This window comes from Denticeps clupeoides, chromosome 12 (genome assembly GCF_900700375.1).
Source record: "Denticeps clupeoides chromosome 12, fDenClu1.1, whole genome shotgun sequence".
In the NCBI taxonomy this organism is placed as follows: Eukaryota; Metazoa; Chordata; class Actinopteri; order Clupeiformes; family Denticipitidae; genus Denticeps; species Denticeps clupeoides.
In genome coordinates, this window is record NC_041718.1 from 13,639,776 (window position 1) to 13,661,744 (window position 21,969).

The window sequence follows — 21,969 nt, forward strand, 5'->3', positions numbered from 1 at the left end:
CAAGAAGGGAAGTGGCAGTTTAAAGTTCAACAGAAGGCTTTAACCACTGGGGCAGTGGTGGCCTAGTGGATAAGGAAGCGGCCCCATGATCAGAAGGTTGCTGGTTCGAATCCTGATCCACCAAGGTGCCACTGAGAGAAGCACCGTCCCCACACACTGCACCCCGGGCGCCTGTCATGGCTGCCCACTGCTCACTAAGGGTGAAAAACAGAAGACACCATTACACCATGTGCTGTGCTGCTGTGTATCACAATCACTTCACTTTAATTTAATCTGTTCAGCCATTTATATAGTGAATTTATCATTGTAATCATATATTAAATACTGTTGCGAGTTGAGTTCTATAAGAATTCATAAAGAAACCACAATATAATATTTTTTTTCTATATTACTTGATCTGTAGTAATAGCACAAATTTTCCAGTTGTCACAAAAACAGCTGCTCAAAACTATTCTTCATTTCTCTGTTTTAATGAGATGGCATAACCAGGGGTTAAATTTAACTGAGATTTTTGAAGATGAGTTGTGGCTGTTTATTGGTCTGACCGGTTTGGCAAGGTTGTGGGTTGGATTGTTTTCAAGTTTGTGGGTATTGTGTTGTTCAATCACCTTCAATTAACTGGGTTTCATACATCTTCCAAATAAATGCAAAGTCATGTTGTGTTGCAAGGTTTTATGAAAACCTTGGTGAGAACGATGACAATGACAAACTGTAAATTCTGAAAATCTAACTAATTGATAAGTATCTCTGACAGGCTGTCAAAGTATTTTGCATGGATGTGACAATTCTGACATGGATGTGACAAGAAACAAGAAAATATATTGACGCCCAATGTAGCAAGAGGGACCATATTTACAGCACTATACAAAATTTGACTAAAAATTATTTAGCTGTTATGTTTCACTGGATCGCACAAAACTGATATGACCTCTGACTGGAGGTGTCTTTAATAAATAATATTTTTTAACCAGCATTTCACTGCATAAGTGAGAATTTATGTTAATATTTATTACCAGAATTAAATTCCTTTTATGAATTCACTAACACACATGACCAATAAACGATCTGATTCTGATATTTGCTTCCATTCCTGTTATTGACTCCTAATATCAATGTACATAAATCTGTGCACATCACTTATTTTACGTGTAGTATAACAGCATTTGGCGATTTACATAAGTGCTTTAAATATCCATCATTAAAATACCTGATTTGGACCCAATCTGTAGATACTGTTTGCATAATAACTAATAATAAATATATATATATATTTTGTTTTGTGGCTTTTGAATATAGAAAGTGTACATAAGAGCTCTTTTACATGGCAGCTACAGGAAGCCTGTGGAAGAACAGGTAACAGTGGAGCGTGTGGGACAATTTGGGAAGGTTGGATGGATCAGCTGGGGAGGTCGAGAAGCGCTAAGAGGAAGACCACTATCTGAGTAGCCTGTGTTGATAATAATGGACGAATCTCCATGCAATCTCCATGCAATTTCATGTATTCTGTTATAACATAAAACAACACATATTTGATAAGATTAATTGTGGGAACTGGCTTGAGCACAACATTAATAAAATCTCACAGCACTGTGAGCTCTTTTTCTATATTATGTCTGATAACGCAGCCATGGCAACAGGGCTGCTTCTTAATAAATAATAAACTCTAAATGGTGACGTAAGAGCATCTATGACGTCATTGGTTGTGAGTGTGAAAAGGGTCGCCACTGGGCACGCGCTTTGAATTGTCAAACCTGGCAACCTGTTATAAATACAGTTGACAGAAAGTGAAACACGAAGATTGTAAAAATAATAATAATAATAATAATAATAGTTTGAGAAAGGCGTGAGTGTGAGTGGGGTTTATATGTTTTTATTTATTTGATTATTTTTGGAGGCGTGATGAGGCTGGATTCTCTCGCCCACCTCAGTTCCCCGTGTGACGATATGCCGAGCTGCTGAGGCAGACTACAATGATCCTCATCATCATCCTCCTCTTCATCCTCATCGTACCTCCTGCTTCAACGGATCCTCGCGGGTGACACGCAGAGGGAAAACATTGTCAAAACGTCACATGGGGTCAGAAACGACTTCTTCCTGCGTCGCGCCTCACCCTCGCCTGCGCCTTCTTCTCTTCTTCCAGCGCAAACGTTGAGGTGTTTCTTCTTCTTCTTCTTCTCGGCGTGGACGAACCGCCTCGGTCTTCTTCATGCTCCGCATCTCCTGGCGCAGCGATGATCAGCAAAGTTAAGAACGCCATGTCCACCCTGGTGGGGGGAATCGTGCCGCACGGCCACCACCATCACCACCAGCACGGCTCGGGCGCCGCGCACAACTGCGCAGCGGACGGGCTGCCGCCGCGCTTCCCCTACACCCGGCCCGAGTTCCTGGAGCTCACCCCGGAGCTGCTGCAGTACTCGACCGAGCACGCGTCGCGCCCGGTCATCGCGCTGAAGCGGGACGCGCGGCTGCCCTGGCGGACGGGATACGCAGAGTGAGTGGGGGCAGGGACGCGGGACGGACGCGCCGGGCGCCAGCCGCAGTGGGCGACCTTAACGCAACCTTTCTCCACCCTGACACGGCATGCGAGACTGCGGTGGACTTTTATATACATACATGCATGCATACATACCTACGTACATGCATTAATACGTAGATATATACATGCATACATACATGCATACATACATACATTAATACGTACAGACATGCATGCATACATACATACATACATACATTAATACGTAGATATATACATACATACATGCATACATACCTACATACCTACATTAATACGTAGATATATACATGCATACATACATTAATACGTACAGACATGCATGCATACATACATACATTAATACGTAGATATATACATACATACATACATTAGTACATACATACATACATACATACATACATATATATATATATATATTTTTTTTTTTTACTTAATTGATGCAAACTCAGATTATAGGCCTGACCAGCAGTTTTCCTTTTCGTAGCACCATTGCTGTAGATGCTCCTGTGAATCGGCATCTACATAAAATGACCTGTTGGTCAGGCACGCGGAGTTCATTTTTTATTCTGTGTCCAATATGTATACGTTCCTTATACGTCCGTACAATTTTAAAAGGGGGAAAAGGGGGATCTTGGTCCTCGCCGCACCACATCTGAAGAGGAAGAGGGCTGGTCTGAGGAACTCAGCATGTGTATTTGCGATCGTTCCTTTAGGCGATGCTCTTATTCAGAGTGTCACAAATTAGAAGATAAGTCCAAACTGGAGATGGTTTGGGTTAAGTTTGCGCCCATCCTGCCACCCCGTAATTTTGGATTCTGTTCTATTTTATGTATCCCTCATTTACAGTTATGCTGATTGAAGTAATTATCATTGTGAAACACTGCAGCACAGCACACGGTGACACAATGAAATGTGTCCTTTTCTTTTAACCATCACCCTTGGTGAGCAGTGGGCAGCCATGACAGGCGCCCGGGGAGCAGTGTGTGGGGACGGTGCTTTGCTCAGTGGCACCTCAGTGGCACGTTGGCAGTTCAGGATTCAAACCAGCAACCTTGCTTTTTTAGGGGCCTGTTGCCTTACCGGCTTGGCCACCACTGCCCCGTTGCTGTGCTTTGCCATTGTCATTTAATTTAAAAATACAAGAATACCAAGAAAGTTGCCTCACTTCCTGTTTTGCTTGGACTAAACGGTCATATACAAGGATGTCACACTAAATCAACTTCATATGAGCGTTTATTACATCCCAGAACACTGAAGAAGAACAGAATACATGCTGTTGTCTGCTTTGTTTCAGCATGGGCCCGAGATCATTTACATGAGTTAGCAACAAATGACAGCAACAGAACAGAAAACTGGTCTTTCCGGCACTAACTACTGCAGCATTACTAATGGTGAGGGGAGTGATACTGAAGGCTAGACTGTATAAGTAGTATTTTAGCCTGGATTTGAATACTGATACTGTGTCTGAATCTCGTACATTCCTCGGAAGATTGTTCCAAAGATTTGGGGCTCTGTAAGCAAATGCTCTTTTTCCTGCAGTGAATTTGTGTACACGGGGGCCTTTCTCCCTGAGAACGAAGGGAGTGTGGTGGGTTATGGAGGGACTAGTATGTTACTATGGTCTTACTATGCGCAAGACCATGCAAAGCGGACCCTTTAAAAGTCTTCAATTGGATTTAAGGCAGTAAATGAGCGGTCAGCAGTGTTGCCAGATCGCAAATTTTTAGGTATCGTACCAGTATCTTAAAATGATCATATTTTAATAATATGATCAAAACCTCTGCTTCCATAACACATTTTGTCATAGACTGTGTATATTATAATTTGTAATGCAACTTTTACCTACACTGAACTCCCCAGAATATCATTTAGCAACAGGAAACTTAACTCTTCGTGCTAGCTACAGCTTTTAAGCACCCAGTAAAACTGGGGTCTTTCTCCCGTTCGTTTCTGAAAGTCTGATGCCGATGTTACACATGCTCCCTCATCATTGTTTACCTCGTGGGTCGCCACGCCTTACGTCATGCATTGATTGACTGTAAAGGCAACTTCCAGAAGAAAAGAGAGAAAGTTATGGTACGAATATGATAATTATCATTGGCAACACTGCGGGTGAGCAAACACGAACTTCTGTGGTCTATGGTACTTATCTTTTCTGTGTGATTCGCTGCTTAAATTTGTTTCAGTGATTGGTAAAAATTTCACATGTTGTAAATTAGTTTTATTAAATGTTGGGTTCTAATTTGAAATTTGCAAATCCCGGCAACCGTTGTCAGGTGATGCTTTTTTTATTTACATTTACAGCATTTATCAGACGCCCTTATTCAGAGCGACTTAGGGTTAAGTGTCCTGCTCAGGGACACAATGGAAGTAAATTGGATTTGAACCTGGGTTTTCTGGCTCTGAGGCAAATGTGTTACCCACTAGGCTACTACCACCCTAGTATCACGAAAGAGATGCAAAAATGGATGCTGAAAAAATGGAGGCTAGCCAGGCACAGGGTGGTAGTAGCCTAGTAGGTAAGTGGGTAAGACACTCGCCTATGAACCAGAAGACCCAGGTTCAAATCCCACTTACTACCAGTGTGTCCCTGAGCAAGACACTTAACCCTAAGTTGCTCCAGGGGGGGACTGTCCCTGTAACTACTGGTTGTTAGTCGCTCTGGATAAGGGCGTCTGATAAATGCTCTAAAGTTTAAAAAAACATCTGTCTGAGAAGCTAAAGTTAGCTATATTTTTAGTTTTCACATTTGAATGTACATTCTATCATTTATTTAATAGCAAATAGTTTTGAATAAACTTGAGTGGGGGGTCTCAAGAGCTCTAATTCTCTGCGCAAAAATGCTACCTAAAATATAGACTTTCGCTGGGTTTGTTCATATCATGTCTGAATGTTGCCCTTTTATTTCCACAAAATTCATCAGAACTCATTAGGGTCTCCTTTAAAAAATAAATTAACAAAGGGGAGCATACCAATTCACCCAGAATTATTATATATCAGGCTGTTTATTGATCTGTGCCCTGATCTGTTAAAAGTTTATTTCTGGCCACCTCCCGGGCATTGGAAAAAAGTTCAGCCATGAAAAAAAAAAAAAAGAAAACAATTATTGATGCTACCTCCATCCATGATGCCACAATTAAATATAACAAATAATAATATATTAATATATATTAATAATATAACTGATGCTGGGTCTTAAATTGGATGAAAGTGGCCTTAAAAAGTCTAAATTTGGCTTCCTTAAACCTGCAGAAACCCTGTATAGGTGATAAGCAATGCAAAGAAGACAATACAGGAGTTATGTGATCATACCTTCTATTGCGTGTAAGAACCCTGGCTGCAGAGATTTGGATGAACTGAAGTTTATTCAATGAAGCAGCAGAGCAACCAGAAAACAGAGAATTACAGTAATCCAATCTAGATGTTATGAATATCTATGGATTAACTGACCGAGTAATGACATCTGTAATGAAAATAACAAAGTACTTTGTTCCCAGTACTGTGGAACCCCATATTTTTTGCATCACTGCCCAAGCCAACAAAGTGAAACAACAAAGCCAACACAATCCTTGTGTCACTCCAACATCATTTTTTTCTGTAAGGAAAGCAGGGAATGTGCCGCTCAGTTGATCTCGGGAAAGACATCAGGCCCAGTTGCCTCAGACCATTGTGTAATGTGCCATTGCAAGCAGTCCATTTGCTCAGCCCCAGCGGAGTCCAACTTAAGACAAGAGAAGAGCTGAGTCATCTGTATGGTTCAAGGAGACGGCTGTACAGCACTGGCCAAAAAATTCCGGGGTGATTCTCAGTGCTGAGAAAAGTGGGACATGTGTTAATTAATTTAAAGGGTGTTGATTGAGCCTGTTGCTTAAATAAACCCATGAGTGTCATCATGGATGGAATAATTAAGCAGGAGGTTTTAAATGAATTCGTCATTCAAAACCATGCAGCTTGCAGCTTGTTTCTGTCCTTTCAACGTGACAAAATGTGACATGTAAGCAACTGAAAACTTTTAAGGTTCAGGGTGCTCAAACTGGGTGTAGGTAACGTGCCACAGTAATATTTTGCTCAACTTGTTTTTCGGGTTGTGCCACAAGCTTTGTCCATTACACAGAAGCAGGTGTGACCATTTACCATCACATGTTATGCTCCAAGATTATTGATGACATTGTTTGGTGCCAAGCGCCATTCAGGATGAACCAGATTATTTAATTAAGTATGTATTGTTGTTGTCTTTGGAGATAGATTTGACCATACCCTGGTGCCATACCTGTCTGTTATAAGTCTAATATATGTCCTTACTGGGTAAGGTTGCTAGTTTGCGCCGTGGGTTTTCTTCTGGGGTCTCCGGTTTCCCCCCACCATTCAAAGGCTTGCAAGATAGGTGAATTGGCAACTTTAAATTGGCCATGTGTGAGTGAGTGGGTAGAACAGGCCAGAGCAGCATTTGGCATAGACTGGTTATAAGACACTTGGTCCAGGTTCATGCAACACAAATTGTAACATTTCCAGTGAAAATAATTGGGTAAATGTCATGTCCTGTATAGTTGATATGAGTGGAGAGGAAGGCCTACTGTCATGACATTTTTTCTGAAACCCTTCTGGCCTCAGAGTGCCTAAGCAGAGCACAGACAGGAAACCTCAATATTGCCACAAGCAGGAAGTGACCTTTTTAACTTGGAAAAGGGGTGTTAGCAGGTTCTTTTACTTGTTGATGGAACTCACCTTCGGGTCATCTGAGAAAGACGCTGTTTTCTTTTTACATAAAACACTTCACAAGGGAAAAAAGGAAGGGTATATCAAAGGGTATAGCATCTACTGATCACAAAGGAGGTCTTACATGACTCGTGAAAGCTGTGAAGAAGTGACGCAGAGTAAGAGTGCCGAAAATAGAAATCTCATCTTTATGCAGAAATCTTGCAGGTTGAAAAGAAAACACTTGTGACTGTAGAAGGGGAACTTGCCGGTATTCACCATTTCCTCTTTTCAGGGCCCATTTGAGGGAGTTGGGGACAGATGGATCCCAGTTTATTAAAATAAGCACATTTTTCAGTCACATGTCAGTCAGGACCAAGAAGCACGGGCCTCGACGTCACAGGCGACAACTCGATGGTTTTCATTTCGTCATTATTTTCATGAGGAAGTAGAATTTTTCCACTCTTTCAGCCAAGTTGAAAGAATCATAAAGTAGGACAGAAGACTGATAATATTATGTAACATTATTAGACCTGTTTCCCTTGGATTTACCAACAGACATGATCAAGTAGCTGTTTGTTTTTCAGAAGGCCTTGGTAAAATATGGTAGGTTTAAACGTTTAAATGTCATTAGTACTAATGCAAGGCTCTGATCCTTGATTCCAGCTTTGCTGCTTTCAACTGATTAGAAGGGGGAGGCTTTTTATAATCCAGATTTGTGTCGGCCGCGTTTTATTTTCTTTTTCCAATGTGAGTAGAACACTGTCAACCTATGGTGATCAAGGGAGTATTTGTCACTTCAAAGTAGTTTTCACTGTTGATCATTTTTGATCAGACTGTGGTTATGATAGCAGACGCAGAAGCTGTAAACGTGCATTTCTTCTCCTGATCTCTCAAATCCCCTAATACTAGCTTTTTGCCATCATGAATGTATGAACTTGTAATCCAAACCATCTACATCTGCTGCTCATTTGTGGCTCTGGCACAGTGACTCTACACATAGCTCAGACTCCTAACCAAAGGGTTGCAGGTTCAAATCCTGAACCGCCAAGGTGCCACTGAGGTCCCCTTGTGCAAAGTACCGTCCCCACACACTAAGGGTGATGTGTTAAATGCAGAGGACACATTTCATTGTGTGCATCGTGTGCTGTGTATCACAATGTTTGGTCACCTAAGGTCACTAAGACTATATGACTATATAGTGATACTATATAAATTACCACCATCATCAGCCTACATGACCCAACATGTGTAATTAAGTAAACATCCCCCCAGACTCCACCTATTCCTGTCCTCTACAGGGTCCAAACAACAAGTTGAATCCAAGGCTGATCATTTGAAAATAAAGACTTTTAAAAGCTTGCTCGCTTTGTAGTATCTCAGTTTATAAAAAATACACTTCTAACATTGATACTAAGCTCAATTGATGCCCCTGATTAACCCTAATTTCAGCGGTGACTAGATTCCGTCATATGCTCTGTCTAACATGAATTACAGAAATCTGCTATTTGCTCAAAAACATGCTCATCAAACTGAGTGACATCTCTCTCAGCCAATTGTCAACACTAATAGCTTGATACTGACACATGAAGCAACACCCCGCGATGGACAGCTATCTTTTCCAGAGGCAGCGTGCTTAATATTCTGTGAATATCATTTTAGTTATAAACTGTGAACTGTGATAAACTGTGATTAAAATAACCTTATTGTAATTTGTTAACGTTTTGCACTGTTTCACTGCTGCTAATGTGCCAGTCCTTGACTCTGTTTTATTCTCTATTCTGCGCTTTTTCCCCATTGTTTGGAAAATGGACATAGTTTTATTTAATATCAGCAACAAATATGAGTGAAGGATCTTTCTTGTTTTTGTTATTTGCCACCTAATTTAAATAACATCGTGCTAAATGCAAAAGCACAGCCGATTTATAATTATGCAATTTGTAATTCAGCTAGTCAATGACTAGTCGATTATAACTGGTGACTAGTCGACTATTAAAATAGACTTTAGCTGCAGCCCCAATAGTTGTGTTTTGCAACTGTAAGGTGCCCACAGTGTCACAAAGAATGAAATGGGAGGCCAAAGCAGATGCAGAATTAATCATGTTTTGAGTATTAAAAAGGATTACATATTACATATTACATATTACATATTAACGCTTGGCTCGTTGGTCTAGGGGTATGATTCTCGCTTTGGGTGCGAGAGGTCCCGGGTTCAAATCCCGGACGAGCCCATTGAAATGTTTGTGTTGCCTAAATGTTTGGGCAGTGGTGGCCTAGTGGTTAAGGAAGCGGCCCCGTAATCAGAAGGTTGCTGGTTCGAATCCCGATCTGCCAAGGTACCACTGAGGTGCCACTGAGCAAAGCACCGTCCCCACACACTGCTCCCCGGGCGCCTGTCATGGCTGCCCACTGCTCACTCAGGGTGATGGGTTAAATGCAGAGGACAAATTTCACTGTGTGCACTGTGTGCTGTGCTGCTGTGTATCACGTGTGACAATCACTTCACTTTCACGATATGGACAAAATTGTGATTGTGTCGACTTATGTTACAATATTTAAATGTAACTTTAACACGGCCTACACTTGGGGAAATTGGGTTTTCATTCGAATCTTAATACACTTTATATTTAGCTACAATTGCTGTTCTAAGAATTGTCTTTTGTCCACTGAGTTAAGAGTTTAAAATGTGGTCCAGAATGTGTCCGCAGGCAGCTGATGCTACATCCAGACAAAATCAAAATGCAGCATCTACAACATTCAGCAACGTCGAGACCAGATTGATCTCCAGGCTGAATTATTGCCTCCCTTTAGTGTCAAGAGAGTGCTGCTGAGAGTCCATTGGATTGCAATTACCAAACGATGAGAGCACTTTGCCCTCCCTTGTTTTCAGTTGGGAGTGCCCTGTAATCTGCTGCATCATACTCCTTGGTTAATTTTGATTTCCTTTTCTCTTCTTCACCCTTCTTGTCTCGTGCTATTTCCTTCACTCCTAGGGTCATTAATGCTGGGAAGAGCATGCTGAATGAAGACCAGGCATCCTGTGAGCTGCTGTATGTGAAGAAAACCACCGGCAAGCAGCGAACGTCCGTGTTATTGGATGACAGTGGGGTAAGACGCATGGTCCCAGCCCTGTGGATTAATGGACATAAACCTTTCCATTTCCTCCATCTGTCCATGTCCACAATGGTTTATCATCTATGCACAAAATAGGCACCTAAGCAAGAACAGGAAGAGTCACAAATTTGCTATCAAGGGCTGAGTCTGGAATTTGTAACTTTTAGGGCAAGTGGGCAGGGTGCATTGTTCGACAAAGTAACTGACTGGCTCCCATTTGTGAAGCCTCTGAAAGCCTCTTTCTTTGGTTATTTAGCTTGTGCTAAAAGTATAATGAATCTCCACTAACATGGGCATGCATTAGTCCCAAAAAAATGCATGGCTTAAAATAAAGCTACCTGAATATTTTGACTTCTCAATGCTCTTTTGTAGAAGCCTATTTAGGGCTTCAAACTTGCTGCTGAGACTTGCTGCTCAGTTCCTCACATATCTCTAATCTGCAATCATAAGCCATTGCAGTTGCACAGGATTTCTGTCCATGATTCAGAAGAAAGAGCTTTTAATTAAAACCGTAAGTGATGTGGTCCACGGCCACACAAGGTGTTGAGTTTTGGTTTGTGTACATGTGCCTTCAAAGCACACGCTCAATGAGACTTTCTGCAAAATCTCGCATCAGTGTTTATTCTGTTTCTTTTTTTATAAACCCGACCCAGCCCTGTCCACACAAATCCCACCCACCCACACATACCAGTGATTCCCACTCAGCTAAATCAATTACGTCACCCATTTACAGGCCCCTCCCCCTCCACAACGAGAGCAGAACAGATGTTCCTTTGGCGGAGCAGCCGGCCTATCCCTGTGTAATCAGGCTCTGTAAAGGCTATGGAGGGACATTTTACCTCCTGACTGGGACATGGGCCCACAGATTTCGAAGGAGACCTATCTTCTGAAGAAAATGGATGTAATTTCTGAGTGAAATCTTGTCAAGTGCCACGTCCGGAATTATGACGTTGGCATTTCAGGCGGCATCTCAGTCTGTTTGGTGAAATGTAGAACAGCGCCCTGCTGTGGGCCACTGTAGACAGATGTTAAATGCAGCAGAGGGGCTTTACAGTTTTACAATCCTTTCAGATGCCAAGCTTCTGTGTGTCTATTTAACCAGAGACACTGACTGTGATTTAGCTGTCTGTTTTACTTTAATGTGATCTAGTGCTGCACGATTAATCTAATCGCAATCGTCTTTGACGCGATGTCAGTCTGTGCGATTACATGAACGCAAAAAGCTGCGATTTAAATGATTAGTACATGGATTGGATCGGCAACATATCCGATCCATTCTCTCATTCTCTCAAAGTTTGCGAGTCTCACTTCAGTCGGATGTGACGTATTTGGTCACATGACTTTCGATTCGGAGACATATGGTTAGACGCCGCAAGACGCGCTGCATCGTACGTCAACGTCGCCGCCATATTGCGAGAGGCTCTGCCGTGGCGTGAAGCATATACATGTCTATGGAGAGAAGTGCATAAAAATGCCTCACTCTTGTGCTGCTTGGTGCTGTACAAACCGCTGTACGCTCCAAACCAGGGATTACATTTCATAGGTAAGGCTGGACAATTGTTTTTAATATATTTTTGCCATTATAAAATCCCTGTTTTATAAGTCTTAACCTTAGCTAAGATAGGCTAAGATAGCGAAGCTATGCATTCCTGTGTTCAAGTCAGCCTCTTTGAAGGTTTCCTAAAGATATTCACCTCTGTTTACAAATCTTAACCTTAGCTAAGCTAGCAAAGCTATGCATCCCTGAGTTCAAGTCAGCCTCCAAACAACGTTTTGGTTAAACGTAAGAACTATAATACGGGATTTTATAATGGCCAAATATAATCAAAACAGTTGTTTAGCCTTACCAGGGTTTGTCGTTCGACAGTAATGTAAAAGAGTTTTTTGTGATTTATTTAATTTTGTAGAATATTGTATTTTGAAAGCACTGGGCATTTCAGGTTATAAGTAGTTTGTATGTTTATCATATCGCATATCGCAATATTGATCTCAATAATCGCAATATGTCTTTTTCCCCAAATCGTGCAGCCCTAATGTAATCTTGCACTCTGCATTTAGATTTTTTTACCCTTGATTTCTGTCTTCTACCCTTGTTCCTGATTTGTCCATATGAGTAAAACAATTATCATTAGGAACATATTCTGTTGGAAAAGCCATTTTAGTGCAAAACCAACACAAGTGTGTAATATTAAGAAAATAGTTTGTTGTGTTTTATGGAAGCCACCATATGTCCTACAATGCCAAGGTGTTCTGAAAGTGTAAATGTATGGAAAAAGTGCCCCCTACAGATCTAGGAACAAACTACACTCTGGGTGGATGATATTTGACATGCATGGGAAATTGTTTTTTGATGGGAACATGTTTTTTGATGTCAGTAAAGTGCCACTTTAACAGCATCGTTGATTATTACAATGTCACGCACACGTATTTAACATTTGCCTGTTTTCGATTGGTTCTGTGTCCTGCTTGTTTGAGAACCACTGCATTCATGTGTAGCAGAGACCCACCTTGAATTCTAATTCTAAACTGACAACCAAGTACTAAGCCCTCATTCCCCATTCGATGAAATCCTCCACAATGTCCGATCTCCAGCTGACTGCCCTCCAGAATGGAATTTTGACGAAGGCAGAGTTGACATTTGATTTAAATAAATGTATGACAGACGGAGAACACACTTCCACTTCAGAATGATGTCCCATCAGACTCTCAGTTCATTTTATTTCCATGAAATTGGAAACTGCCAGATTATATGTAATGTATTAAAAATCAGATATGTGTAAAATTGAAGTAAAATGTTGGTGTTTCTTTTGCTGTGAACAGAAGGGAAATGCTATAAACAGTGAGAAATGTTGTCATCTGCTTCCTTCAGGATAACACTGGCATTCCTCTGCACTTCTGGGGTGTGTTTGATGGGCATGCTGGATCTGGTGCAGCCATCATGGCGTCAAAACTTCTGCACCGGCTCATCAGGGATCGGCTGGGAGATGTTGCCCATCTGTTCGAGAATCCATCTGCGGCACCCCCAATATGCCTGACAAAAAATGGAAGCCCCTATCAGGTGGAGGCAAAGAAAGGAGCGACTCAGGACGCTGATGACCAGGAGTGCATCAATGACCCAGTAGCACACTTTCACATGGAGAAGGTGGTCAGCTTGGAGAGTCTGATCACAGGCATCATAGAGAATGCCTTCAAGCAGATGGTGAGTCTCACTCGGTGAAAAGGCCAGTGCATCTTATGCTGAGTTGTGTGACAAATTTGAATGTAAAATGTTAGGGCCTCATCCTCAATGTTCATTTATTCATTATTATGTACATTATTCCATAAGATATTCCATCAATTGGTGTTGTGGTGGTGGTGACGATATATTCAACTCATGCCTCTGAAAGTGCATGTGACGAGGGGATCTTGATCAAAGAAAGAGCCCCCTCTCCCTCCACCCAGATAGGTTCTTGAGAAGATACCTTGTTACAGCAAGTATACAAATATATATAACATTAGACTTAAATGCTACAATTAAAGTTAAATGCTTCAAAAATGTAGAAAGAGACAATTATAAAAAAAATATTGCTCAGAAGCAGAGTCTGTAAATACTATTGTACAGTAGCGAATATTATTACACTGAAATATTAGACATAAATGTTTAATGAGCTTCCAGACCGTGCAGTACTTTATTTGACTTTATTTATTTATGATCTACACCCATCTGTTTATGGCAAATAACCTTTTTTTGGCAAATTACCTCATATCTGATTACCTCAAGCAAATCCCTTTGTTCTGCTTTGAATATCAGTAGCCACTCTCCACAACAAACAATCCATCAGCTGTTTTTTTTTTTTTTTTTTGAGTAGGATGATCTGATTGAGAAGGAGAAAGCATCATATAGCATTTCAGGGGGATGCTGTGCCTTGGCTGCTGTCCATTTGATGGGGAAACTCTATGTGGCGAATGCAGGAGACAGCAGGTAAATATGCAGTTTTCATCAAAATACATTTATTATCTGCACTCTCATGTGTGATATATGTATAGGGAAGTCATTTATAAGCAGCATGTAGCCAGTATTTGTGTTAGTAAAACCCCAGGGGCAGCTGTTAAAAATCCCAGACATTGGCAGGCGAGGCTCCACCCCTCAGTGATTACCTGCTTTTGCCGCCTATATATCCGTGGCATGAACCTATGTTAGAACGCTATGCCGGCGTTCCTCCTGCCTGGAACCTTTCCTGTACAATACCTGTTTGTATCATACAGGTGCGTTTGTGACCTGTAAGTGGTAGTAGCCTAGTGGGTAACACACTCGCCTATGAACCAGAAATCCCACTTACTACCATTGTGTCCCTGAGCAAGACACTTAACCCTAAGTTGCTCCAGGGGGGGAGTGTCCCTGTAACTACTGACTGTATGTCGCTCTGGATAATGGCGTCTGATAAATGCTGTAAATGTAAGTCTCCTTGCCTTTACGTGTACCACTGTGATTTCTCTGGTACTATCATGATGTCAAAAGTAACCATGTCACGTTGGGCTGGACATGGCGATGAAGGAGGACGCATACGCACAACTTCACACAACAGGGATTTAATACATAACACGAGACAGGGGAACATCAACACGCAATGACCCGACAGCGAACAGACACGAACAGGATAGCTTTATACAATTATATAAATAAACATGTGAACACGATCAGGGAACATTACCGGTCCGGATCATGACAAACCATGTAAACGCATTGTATGTTTATTGGTAAGTTATATTGTATTTAACCTTCATTACCTGCACTCTTGTCTGGGGCTTGTGTCTAACCGCACACACCATTCGTGTTCTCCACAACCTGTGAGCCTGCTGACACTCTCCTCCTCCATCCAACTTTTGTGGTTTTCTAAAATAAGCATTTCTTTATTGACAGATAGATACGGATATGACACTAAACCTATTTATATGTTGTATTTGCTCTACAGACGTCTTATATATTGAAAAGGCTTCCTCCACCATTTCAGTTCTGATTATATTTATTCTACCACCTACTGTTGTATTTGTGTAATGTGGCAGTGATGTGGAGAGTGGTGGCCTAGCGGTTACGGAAACGGACCCATAATCAGAAGGTTGCTGGTTCGAGTCCCAAACCACCAAGGTGCCACTGAGGTGCTGGTTAAAAGCAGAGGACACATTTCGTTGTGTGCACCATGTGCTGTGCTGTGTTTCACAATGACAATCCTTTCACTTTAATGTATTTTACCGCAGTCTTGGTTGGTCCAGATCCTTTGGTTGTTTTCCACTGGGTATGCATACAAGCCATCTTTAAATTTATGCCAAGAAATGGAAGATTGTCTGTGTTTTGCATGTGCACTGTGTTTCTGTTCCACATTTCTATTGTTGTCTGCTGTCTTTCTTCACAGAGCCATAATTGTACGTAATAATGAGATCATCCCCATGTCCAGCGAGTTCACACCAGAAACGGAGCGACAGCGGCTCCAGTACCTTGTGAGTAGCAGAAAATAGTCAGGATAATTTAATACATAGCAAACATTTATTATGACTAATGACAATTTGTAATTTCTGTCATTTCTTTTGGTGAAGATGCTAACTACACCCTCAAATGTAATGGGAATTTGTGAAGACCATAGTTAATAACATGCTTTCATATTTTTTGCATCCAGAGCCTCACACATTCTCCTGAATTTCTCATTTGTGGTTCTGCTATCTCCTCGCGGCACCACGTGCCTCATGAAGTATTTATAGACTGATTTTAAAGGGCTCATTGCAGCATGCGATTCAGCCATTGACTCCACTCTGTTTGTCCCTCCAGGGCTTCCTGAAGCCGGAGCTGCTTGGAAACGAGTTCACACACATTGAGTTCCCCCGCAGGATCCAACACAAAGAGCTGGGCAAGAAGATGCTTTTCAGGGACCACACAATGACTGGCTGGTAAACATCCAGGCTTCTGGTTCATTTAGCTCTGCTCAGTGCAGAATTGCCAAGGCTCTTGTATGTTTGCTTGTTTTCCTTTGTATACCTGTACGTTTGAAACCTGTTAAGAAAAATCTCACAGTGTTTGTCTTCTTATTGCAGGATGTTGGGTCACGTTGTGACTTGCATGCTGCAAAATATTATGTACTTCTAACTTTACATTTATTTTTCCAAACAGGGCGTACAAGACGATTGTTGAAGATGATCTCAAATTCCCTCTAATTTATGGAGAGGGGAAAAAGGTAATCATAAAACAAAAATTCTAATATCATGTAATGAGCTGGGTTCTGGTGCATTTTTCAACAGAAAATATTCTGAATGATTATGAGTAAATCATTATTTTGAAAAAGAATAATTAAATAGACTAACCCTAACAATCAGATGTGGAGGATTAGTAGTATTTAGTTTCGAACAAGGATGCATTACACAAGCATGTTTTAAATAATGAGTGCAACAAGAATGAGAAATAGTTCAGGGAAATATTTATTAAGAATTATATAAGTGTTGTCTGCAGCTTGGACACCTGGACCATCGTAATAAGATTTATTGAACAAGCGGCACATATAAAGACAATTTGGGTAAAAATACTGCAATACTACCACTGACTGTGCAAGTTGTTCCACTTAAAAAGATGAGAGATCTCTGTAATAGTAATCATTGGTACACTTCAACTGTGACAGACTGAATGTAAAAAAAAATCCAGGAAACCACACTGTATGGTTTTTAAAGAAATTATTTTTATATGGTGCAGGAAACAAGTATTTAGCACCTGCAAACAAGGAAGAATTCTGGCCCTCACAGACCTGTTACTTCTTCTTTAAGAAGCTCTTCTACCCTTCAATCATTACGTGTATTAATGGCGCCTGTTTGAACTTCTGTATAAAAGACACCTGTCCACACTTTCAAACAGTCACACTCCACCATGGCCAAGACCAGAGAGCTGTTTAAGGACACCAGGGACAAGACTGTATACCTGCACAAGACTACAGGTTCCATCTACAACTGGCAAGCAGCTTTGTGAGGAGAGAACTGTTAGAGCAATTATTAGAAAATGTAATCACTGACAATCTCGCTCGACATGGTGCTGCTTGACGTGGTGCATGCTTGCTGCATGCAAGATCTCACTTTGTGGGGTAAAAATGACCTCAGAAACGGTGAGGTACCAGCCCAGAGCTACAGGGGGGTAACTGGTCAATGACCTGAAGAGAGCTGGGACCAGCACATGTCCAGGCCCATCTAAAGTTTGACCGAGACCATCTGGGTGATCCGTTGTGGTCAGATGATACCAAAATAAAACTTGTGTTTGTAGGGGGAAGAATGCTTGCATCCCAAGACAACTGATCCATATAAAGGAAAGGATTACGGGGCCATGTATCATGAGATGTTGGGCAAAAACCTCCTTCCATCAGTGAAAATGAAACTTGCATGGATCTTTGATCCTCAATGATCCAAAACACACCGCCTTTCAACAAAGGAGTGACTATGTTATGTACTTACTGTATTTTCTGCACCATTATACAAATAAATTTAAACATCACAGAATGTGATTTCCTGGATTTGTTTTTACATTCTGTTTCTCACAGTTGAAGTGATGAAATTTACAGACCTCTCTCAACTTTTTGAGTGGCTGCCAAATACCTTTTGCCTCTCTGTATTTAATATACTGTATATTGTACATTCTAGGCTGAACTGTGAGCATTTTTTTAATCTGGCACTGGTTGAGATGCAGTGCAGTGCTCTGGGACATGTGCTGCCTTCTCAGGTTTTTTCTTACATCCACTCTCAGCAGGGTCATTCCACTGCAAGAAGTGATCCTTTAACTCCTTTTAAATGATGAGAACTTCTGCTTGTATTCATTCTTGTGTGTGTGCGTGTGTGTGTTCGTGTAGTGGTTACTGTTGAACTCTGCTTTTTTTCACCGACATTCTGGAAATGCTCATTACTCTGGGCTGTGCTCCTGTCTGTAATCCCACTTAAGTGGATTTTCCTGGAATCATGCAGCACACCCTGAGGGTTTAACCTGCTGTCAGTAACCCTTTATACATTTGCGTGTTGCAGGCACGGGTCATGGCCACCATAGGAGTAACACGAGGCTTGGGAGACCACGACTTGAAAGTGTACAACTCCAACATTCACATCAAGCCGTTTCTCTCCTGCTGTCCAGAGGTGGGCATGAATGAGCCTGTACCTGTGCAAGATCTCCCTGTGCATCTTAACAATTTGCTCAGTTTATTTGTCTCCTGAAATAAATTTGCTGCACTTCATATTCAGTTTAAGCCAAAATGAATATCAACAATTTAGCCCCAAAAGCATTTTGTCAATTAATTCAGTTTTTTTACCTGTGTAAGAGTATGTTTGATTTGGAAGCAAAGTCAGGTTCAGAGCCAAAGATGCTATAAAGTTATTTTATAATGCATAAGAATATTTGGCTGACCTGCCAGTGTAATTGGCAGTGTAATTCCAGTGTAAAATTGAACATGATTCATGAATTAGCTGTTTATGCTATAAGGTCAAATGTTGCTTGAACATGGTGGCCTGTAGGTTAAAGGTTAGGCGACACCTACTAATTAATATTTTTTGGACAGTGTTCACACTGTGGAATAAAAAGATGAAGATTGAAAAACTATGAAATAACACCCAGAAAGCACCTTTTTTGATGACACCAAAGATCCCAGCTTCTCCTCCTTTTATTGAGTCCTTTTTTGGATCCACCACAGCTAAAACTCCAAAAGGCATGATCTGCATTTTCATCAAATGTATTTATTTCTAAAGCAAATTTAAACAAACAACACCATTGTTGGTCTGCACTTAGTAAAGTTTATCTTCAGTTTAAAATAATTTTTTTTCTTTGGACGGTAAAGTACCCTATGAACCGTGTCTACTTCCTGCTTCTACAGGCCAGGAATCCTTTTAATGATTCTCATTATCAGGGGGTGCATTATGTAAATGAGGATTGATGTGTAATCAGACATACCCTAGAATAGATCGTGTGAGTCACACGATTGTAAAGGGTGCGTCTAAAAGACTGCAGCAGGGTATGATTCACTGTATGATCCACAGGTAAGAATTTGCTATGAAAAAAAGACATCAAAGGGTTGATTGCTTTTATATTAATAATACACTGCGCGTTGAAAATATCTCATATTGTCTCATCAGAATGTGTTTAGCAGCTGTTTTCCCAGCCTTTTTTGGATTTTTTTGTTTTTCTCTTTGTGGTTTTTGTCCAGGTCAAGGTTTACGAACTGGCAGGGCACAAACATGGCCCTGATGACGTCCTGATCATGGGGACAGATGGCCTGTGGGATGTCACCACAGATAAGGATGTTGCAGAGGCAGTGACCTCATTCCTTTCATGCTGTGACCCAAACGACCCCATGAGGTATGCAGTTCTCCCAAGTCGGTGTGCATGTTTTTCTCCATGTATGCAGTACTCCATGTATGCATGATGCACTTAATCAAAGCTGCCAATAGATGTCAGTAAACACACATAAACGCCTCAAAATATTCCTTGCCGTTAGAAAAGTGTCTGTTTAGAAGAAGTCTAGATTGATGTTGATGAGGAGATTTTGTTTCTGTTTTTTGAAAGATACACTCTGGCGGCCCAGGAACTGCTGATGAGGTCTCGTGGTGTTCTGAAGGAGAGGGGCTGGCGGCTGCCCAACGAGAGGCTAGGCTCAGGGGATGACATCACAGTATTTGTAATCCCGCTGGCCGGAGCCGAGATGGAGACATGACAGGACTCGGTCAAAAATGAAGGAAAAGCACGTCGGGACCGGGGTCCGCCGTGGCTCCAGCCCCACCCAGCAGAGGCGCACATATGACACCATTTCCATCAGGGACGCCTGGGCACGAGTGCCTGCTCTGGCTCCATCCTGCCTATTGCCAACCCTACCCAGGCTCCGAATTGCCTTGTCCGTGACATATCAGGTGTTACATGACATCTCCAGGCTTCCAATCATCTCCTCAGTATTGCTCCCAACTTGCTATAAATGAAGCCTGTTTACAAAAAGGGCGGCTCATCATTTTCATTTCGAGAGCGGTGATATGTCATCTTTTAAATCTCTAATGAAGGTCCCCGAGAGCGAGAGTTGCTCCGGTGTAATATTTAACAGTAGAAATAAATACTTAACACAGAGATACTTCATTGGACCTTTTCCTCTCCTGGATGTGTTGGGAGTACCGTACCCACTTTTGAGGGATACATCAAATGAGGTGGCTCTCATATTAATAATATTAATAATAATAAATGCATCATCTCTCAGTCTTTTATTGATTAATGCTGTGGTGACAGACCATCCTGAGGCTAAATTGCTTATTAGTACTGCTTTTTGAAGCCAGAACCACGTTAATGCACATTCTTGAATAAAGAAACCGTGACCTTTTTCCCTACCTCTCAAAATAGCCATGTAGAATGTAGTTGACTATGAGATAGTGCCACTGTGGTCCCTGTGTCCATCCGATCCGAGCTCCTCGGCCCCCACACTTCACTTCAAGTGTCACTGCACTTTCATCTCAACACAGTTGTAGATTTCGTAGCCTGTTCTTTCTTTCTCCTTCTCCTTAAAGTCCAGTTTGCTGTTAACTTGTACTTGAGATGAGAAGATGAGTCAGCGTGCGAGAACACTGACACAAGACTGCCTTACTGTGTGGGTGCTATGGCGATGGCACAATCCGTCTCATTAGTGAGGGTCTACAGGAGAGGAAAAATGTGGTTGTGCATGGTGCAAAAGTGCACATACAGTACACTCTATCCATAGCAGATTTACTAATGTGCTGTACCATGGCTTTTTTCATGTTACCTTTTTCATGTTACCTATCTGTTGTGATGTATTTGCTATACAGTTTAAAACGTGGGGAGAAAAAAAAAATCTCTTTTCTGCATTTGACCAGAAGCAAAGTGTAACTTACATTTCGAAAAAAAAAAAACTTTATTAAAAGCACAAAACAATAAAAACATTTTTAAAATGTTATTCTTTGAGTGGGGTTTATGGTGAGCTGGCAATACTTTAAATTTGATATTGTAGAATTGTATAAAAAATGGCTTCAGTTTTCAGAAACTGTCCATGCATTCAAAATGTCTCAAATCTCCAGAAAAGCGTGATAATAACAGGATAATAATATCCTCAGGTTCCCTTCCACACTGGCACAATAATGATGATGGCAATAACATTTGTGCCTCAAGACCACTGTAAACGACACAGTTTTGTGCATGTTATCAACTTGATTAAAGTAAAATAATATTATAGGGCAATGAACTTCTATATAAATAGATGCACAGGACTGTATGAGTGATTGGGACAGATATACAGTACAGGCCAAAATTTGGACACACCTCATTCAATGTGTTTTCTTTATTTTCATGACCATTTACATTGATAGATTATCACCGAAGGCGTCAAAACTATGAATGAACACATGTGGAGGTATGTACTTAACAAAAAGTGGAGACCTGACCTCCACAGTCACCGGACCTGAACCCAATCGAGATGGTTTGGGGTGAGCTGGACCGCAGAGTGAAGGTAAAGGGGTCAACAAGTGCTAAACACCTCTGGGAACTCCTTCAAGACTGTTGGAAAACCATTTCAGGTGACGACCTCTTGAAGCTCATCGAGAGAATGCCAAGAGTGTGCAAAGCAGTAATCAGAGCAAAGGGCGGCTATAAATGGTCATAAAAATAAAGA

The 21,969-nt window shown here is 41.3% G+C and overlaps 1 protein-coding gene and 1 non-coding gene across 5 annotated transcripts; both read left to right on the forward strand.

The window, feature by feature from the left end:
- The first annotated feature begins 1,918 nt into the window (after positions 1 to 1,918).
- On the forward strand, positions 1,919 to 21,258 carry ppm1j (protein phosphatase, Mg2+/Mn2+ dependent, 1J). 4 transcript variants are annotated; one of them, XM_028999188.1, is made up of 10 exons: positions 1,920 to 2,076; positions 10,207 to 10,321; positions 13,197 to 13,526; positions 14,176 to 14,288; positions 15,718 to 15,802; positions 16,128 to 16,246; positions 16,467 to 16,530; positions 18,347 to 18,454; positions 19,516 to 19,667; positions 19,875 to 21,258. In XM_028999188.1, exons 1-10 carry the CDS (start codon positions 2,072 to 2,074, stop codon positions 20,020 to 20,022), a joined length of 1,239 nt encoding a protein of 412 aa, XP_028855021.1. In that variant the 5' UTR covers positions 1,920 to 2,071; the 3' UTR covers positions 20,023 to 21,258. The 4 variants fall into 4 exon arrangements, with proteins under 4 accessions (XP_028855022.1, XP_028855021.1, XP_028855020.1 ...); XM_028999187.1 differs by lacking the exon at positions 1,920 to 2,076 and adding an exon at positions 2,232 to 2,491; XM_028999190.1 differs by lacking the exon at positions 1,920 to 2,076 and adding an exon at positions 7,707 to 7,819.
- trnap-ugg (transfer RNA proline (anticodon UGG)) lies at positions 9,373 to 9,444 on the forward strand. The gene has a single exon. It is a non-coding gene; the product is annotated as a tRNA-Pro (tRNA).
- Positions 21,259 to 21,969: the final 711 nt, after the last annotated feature.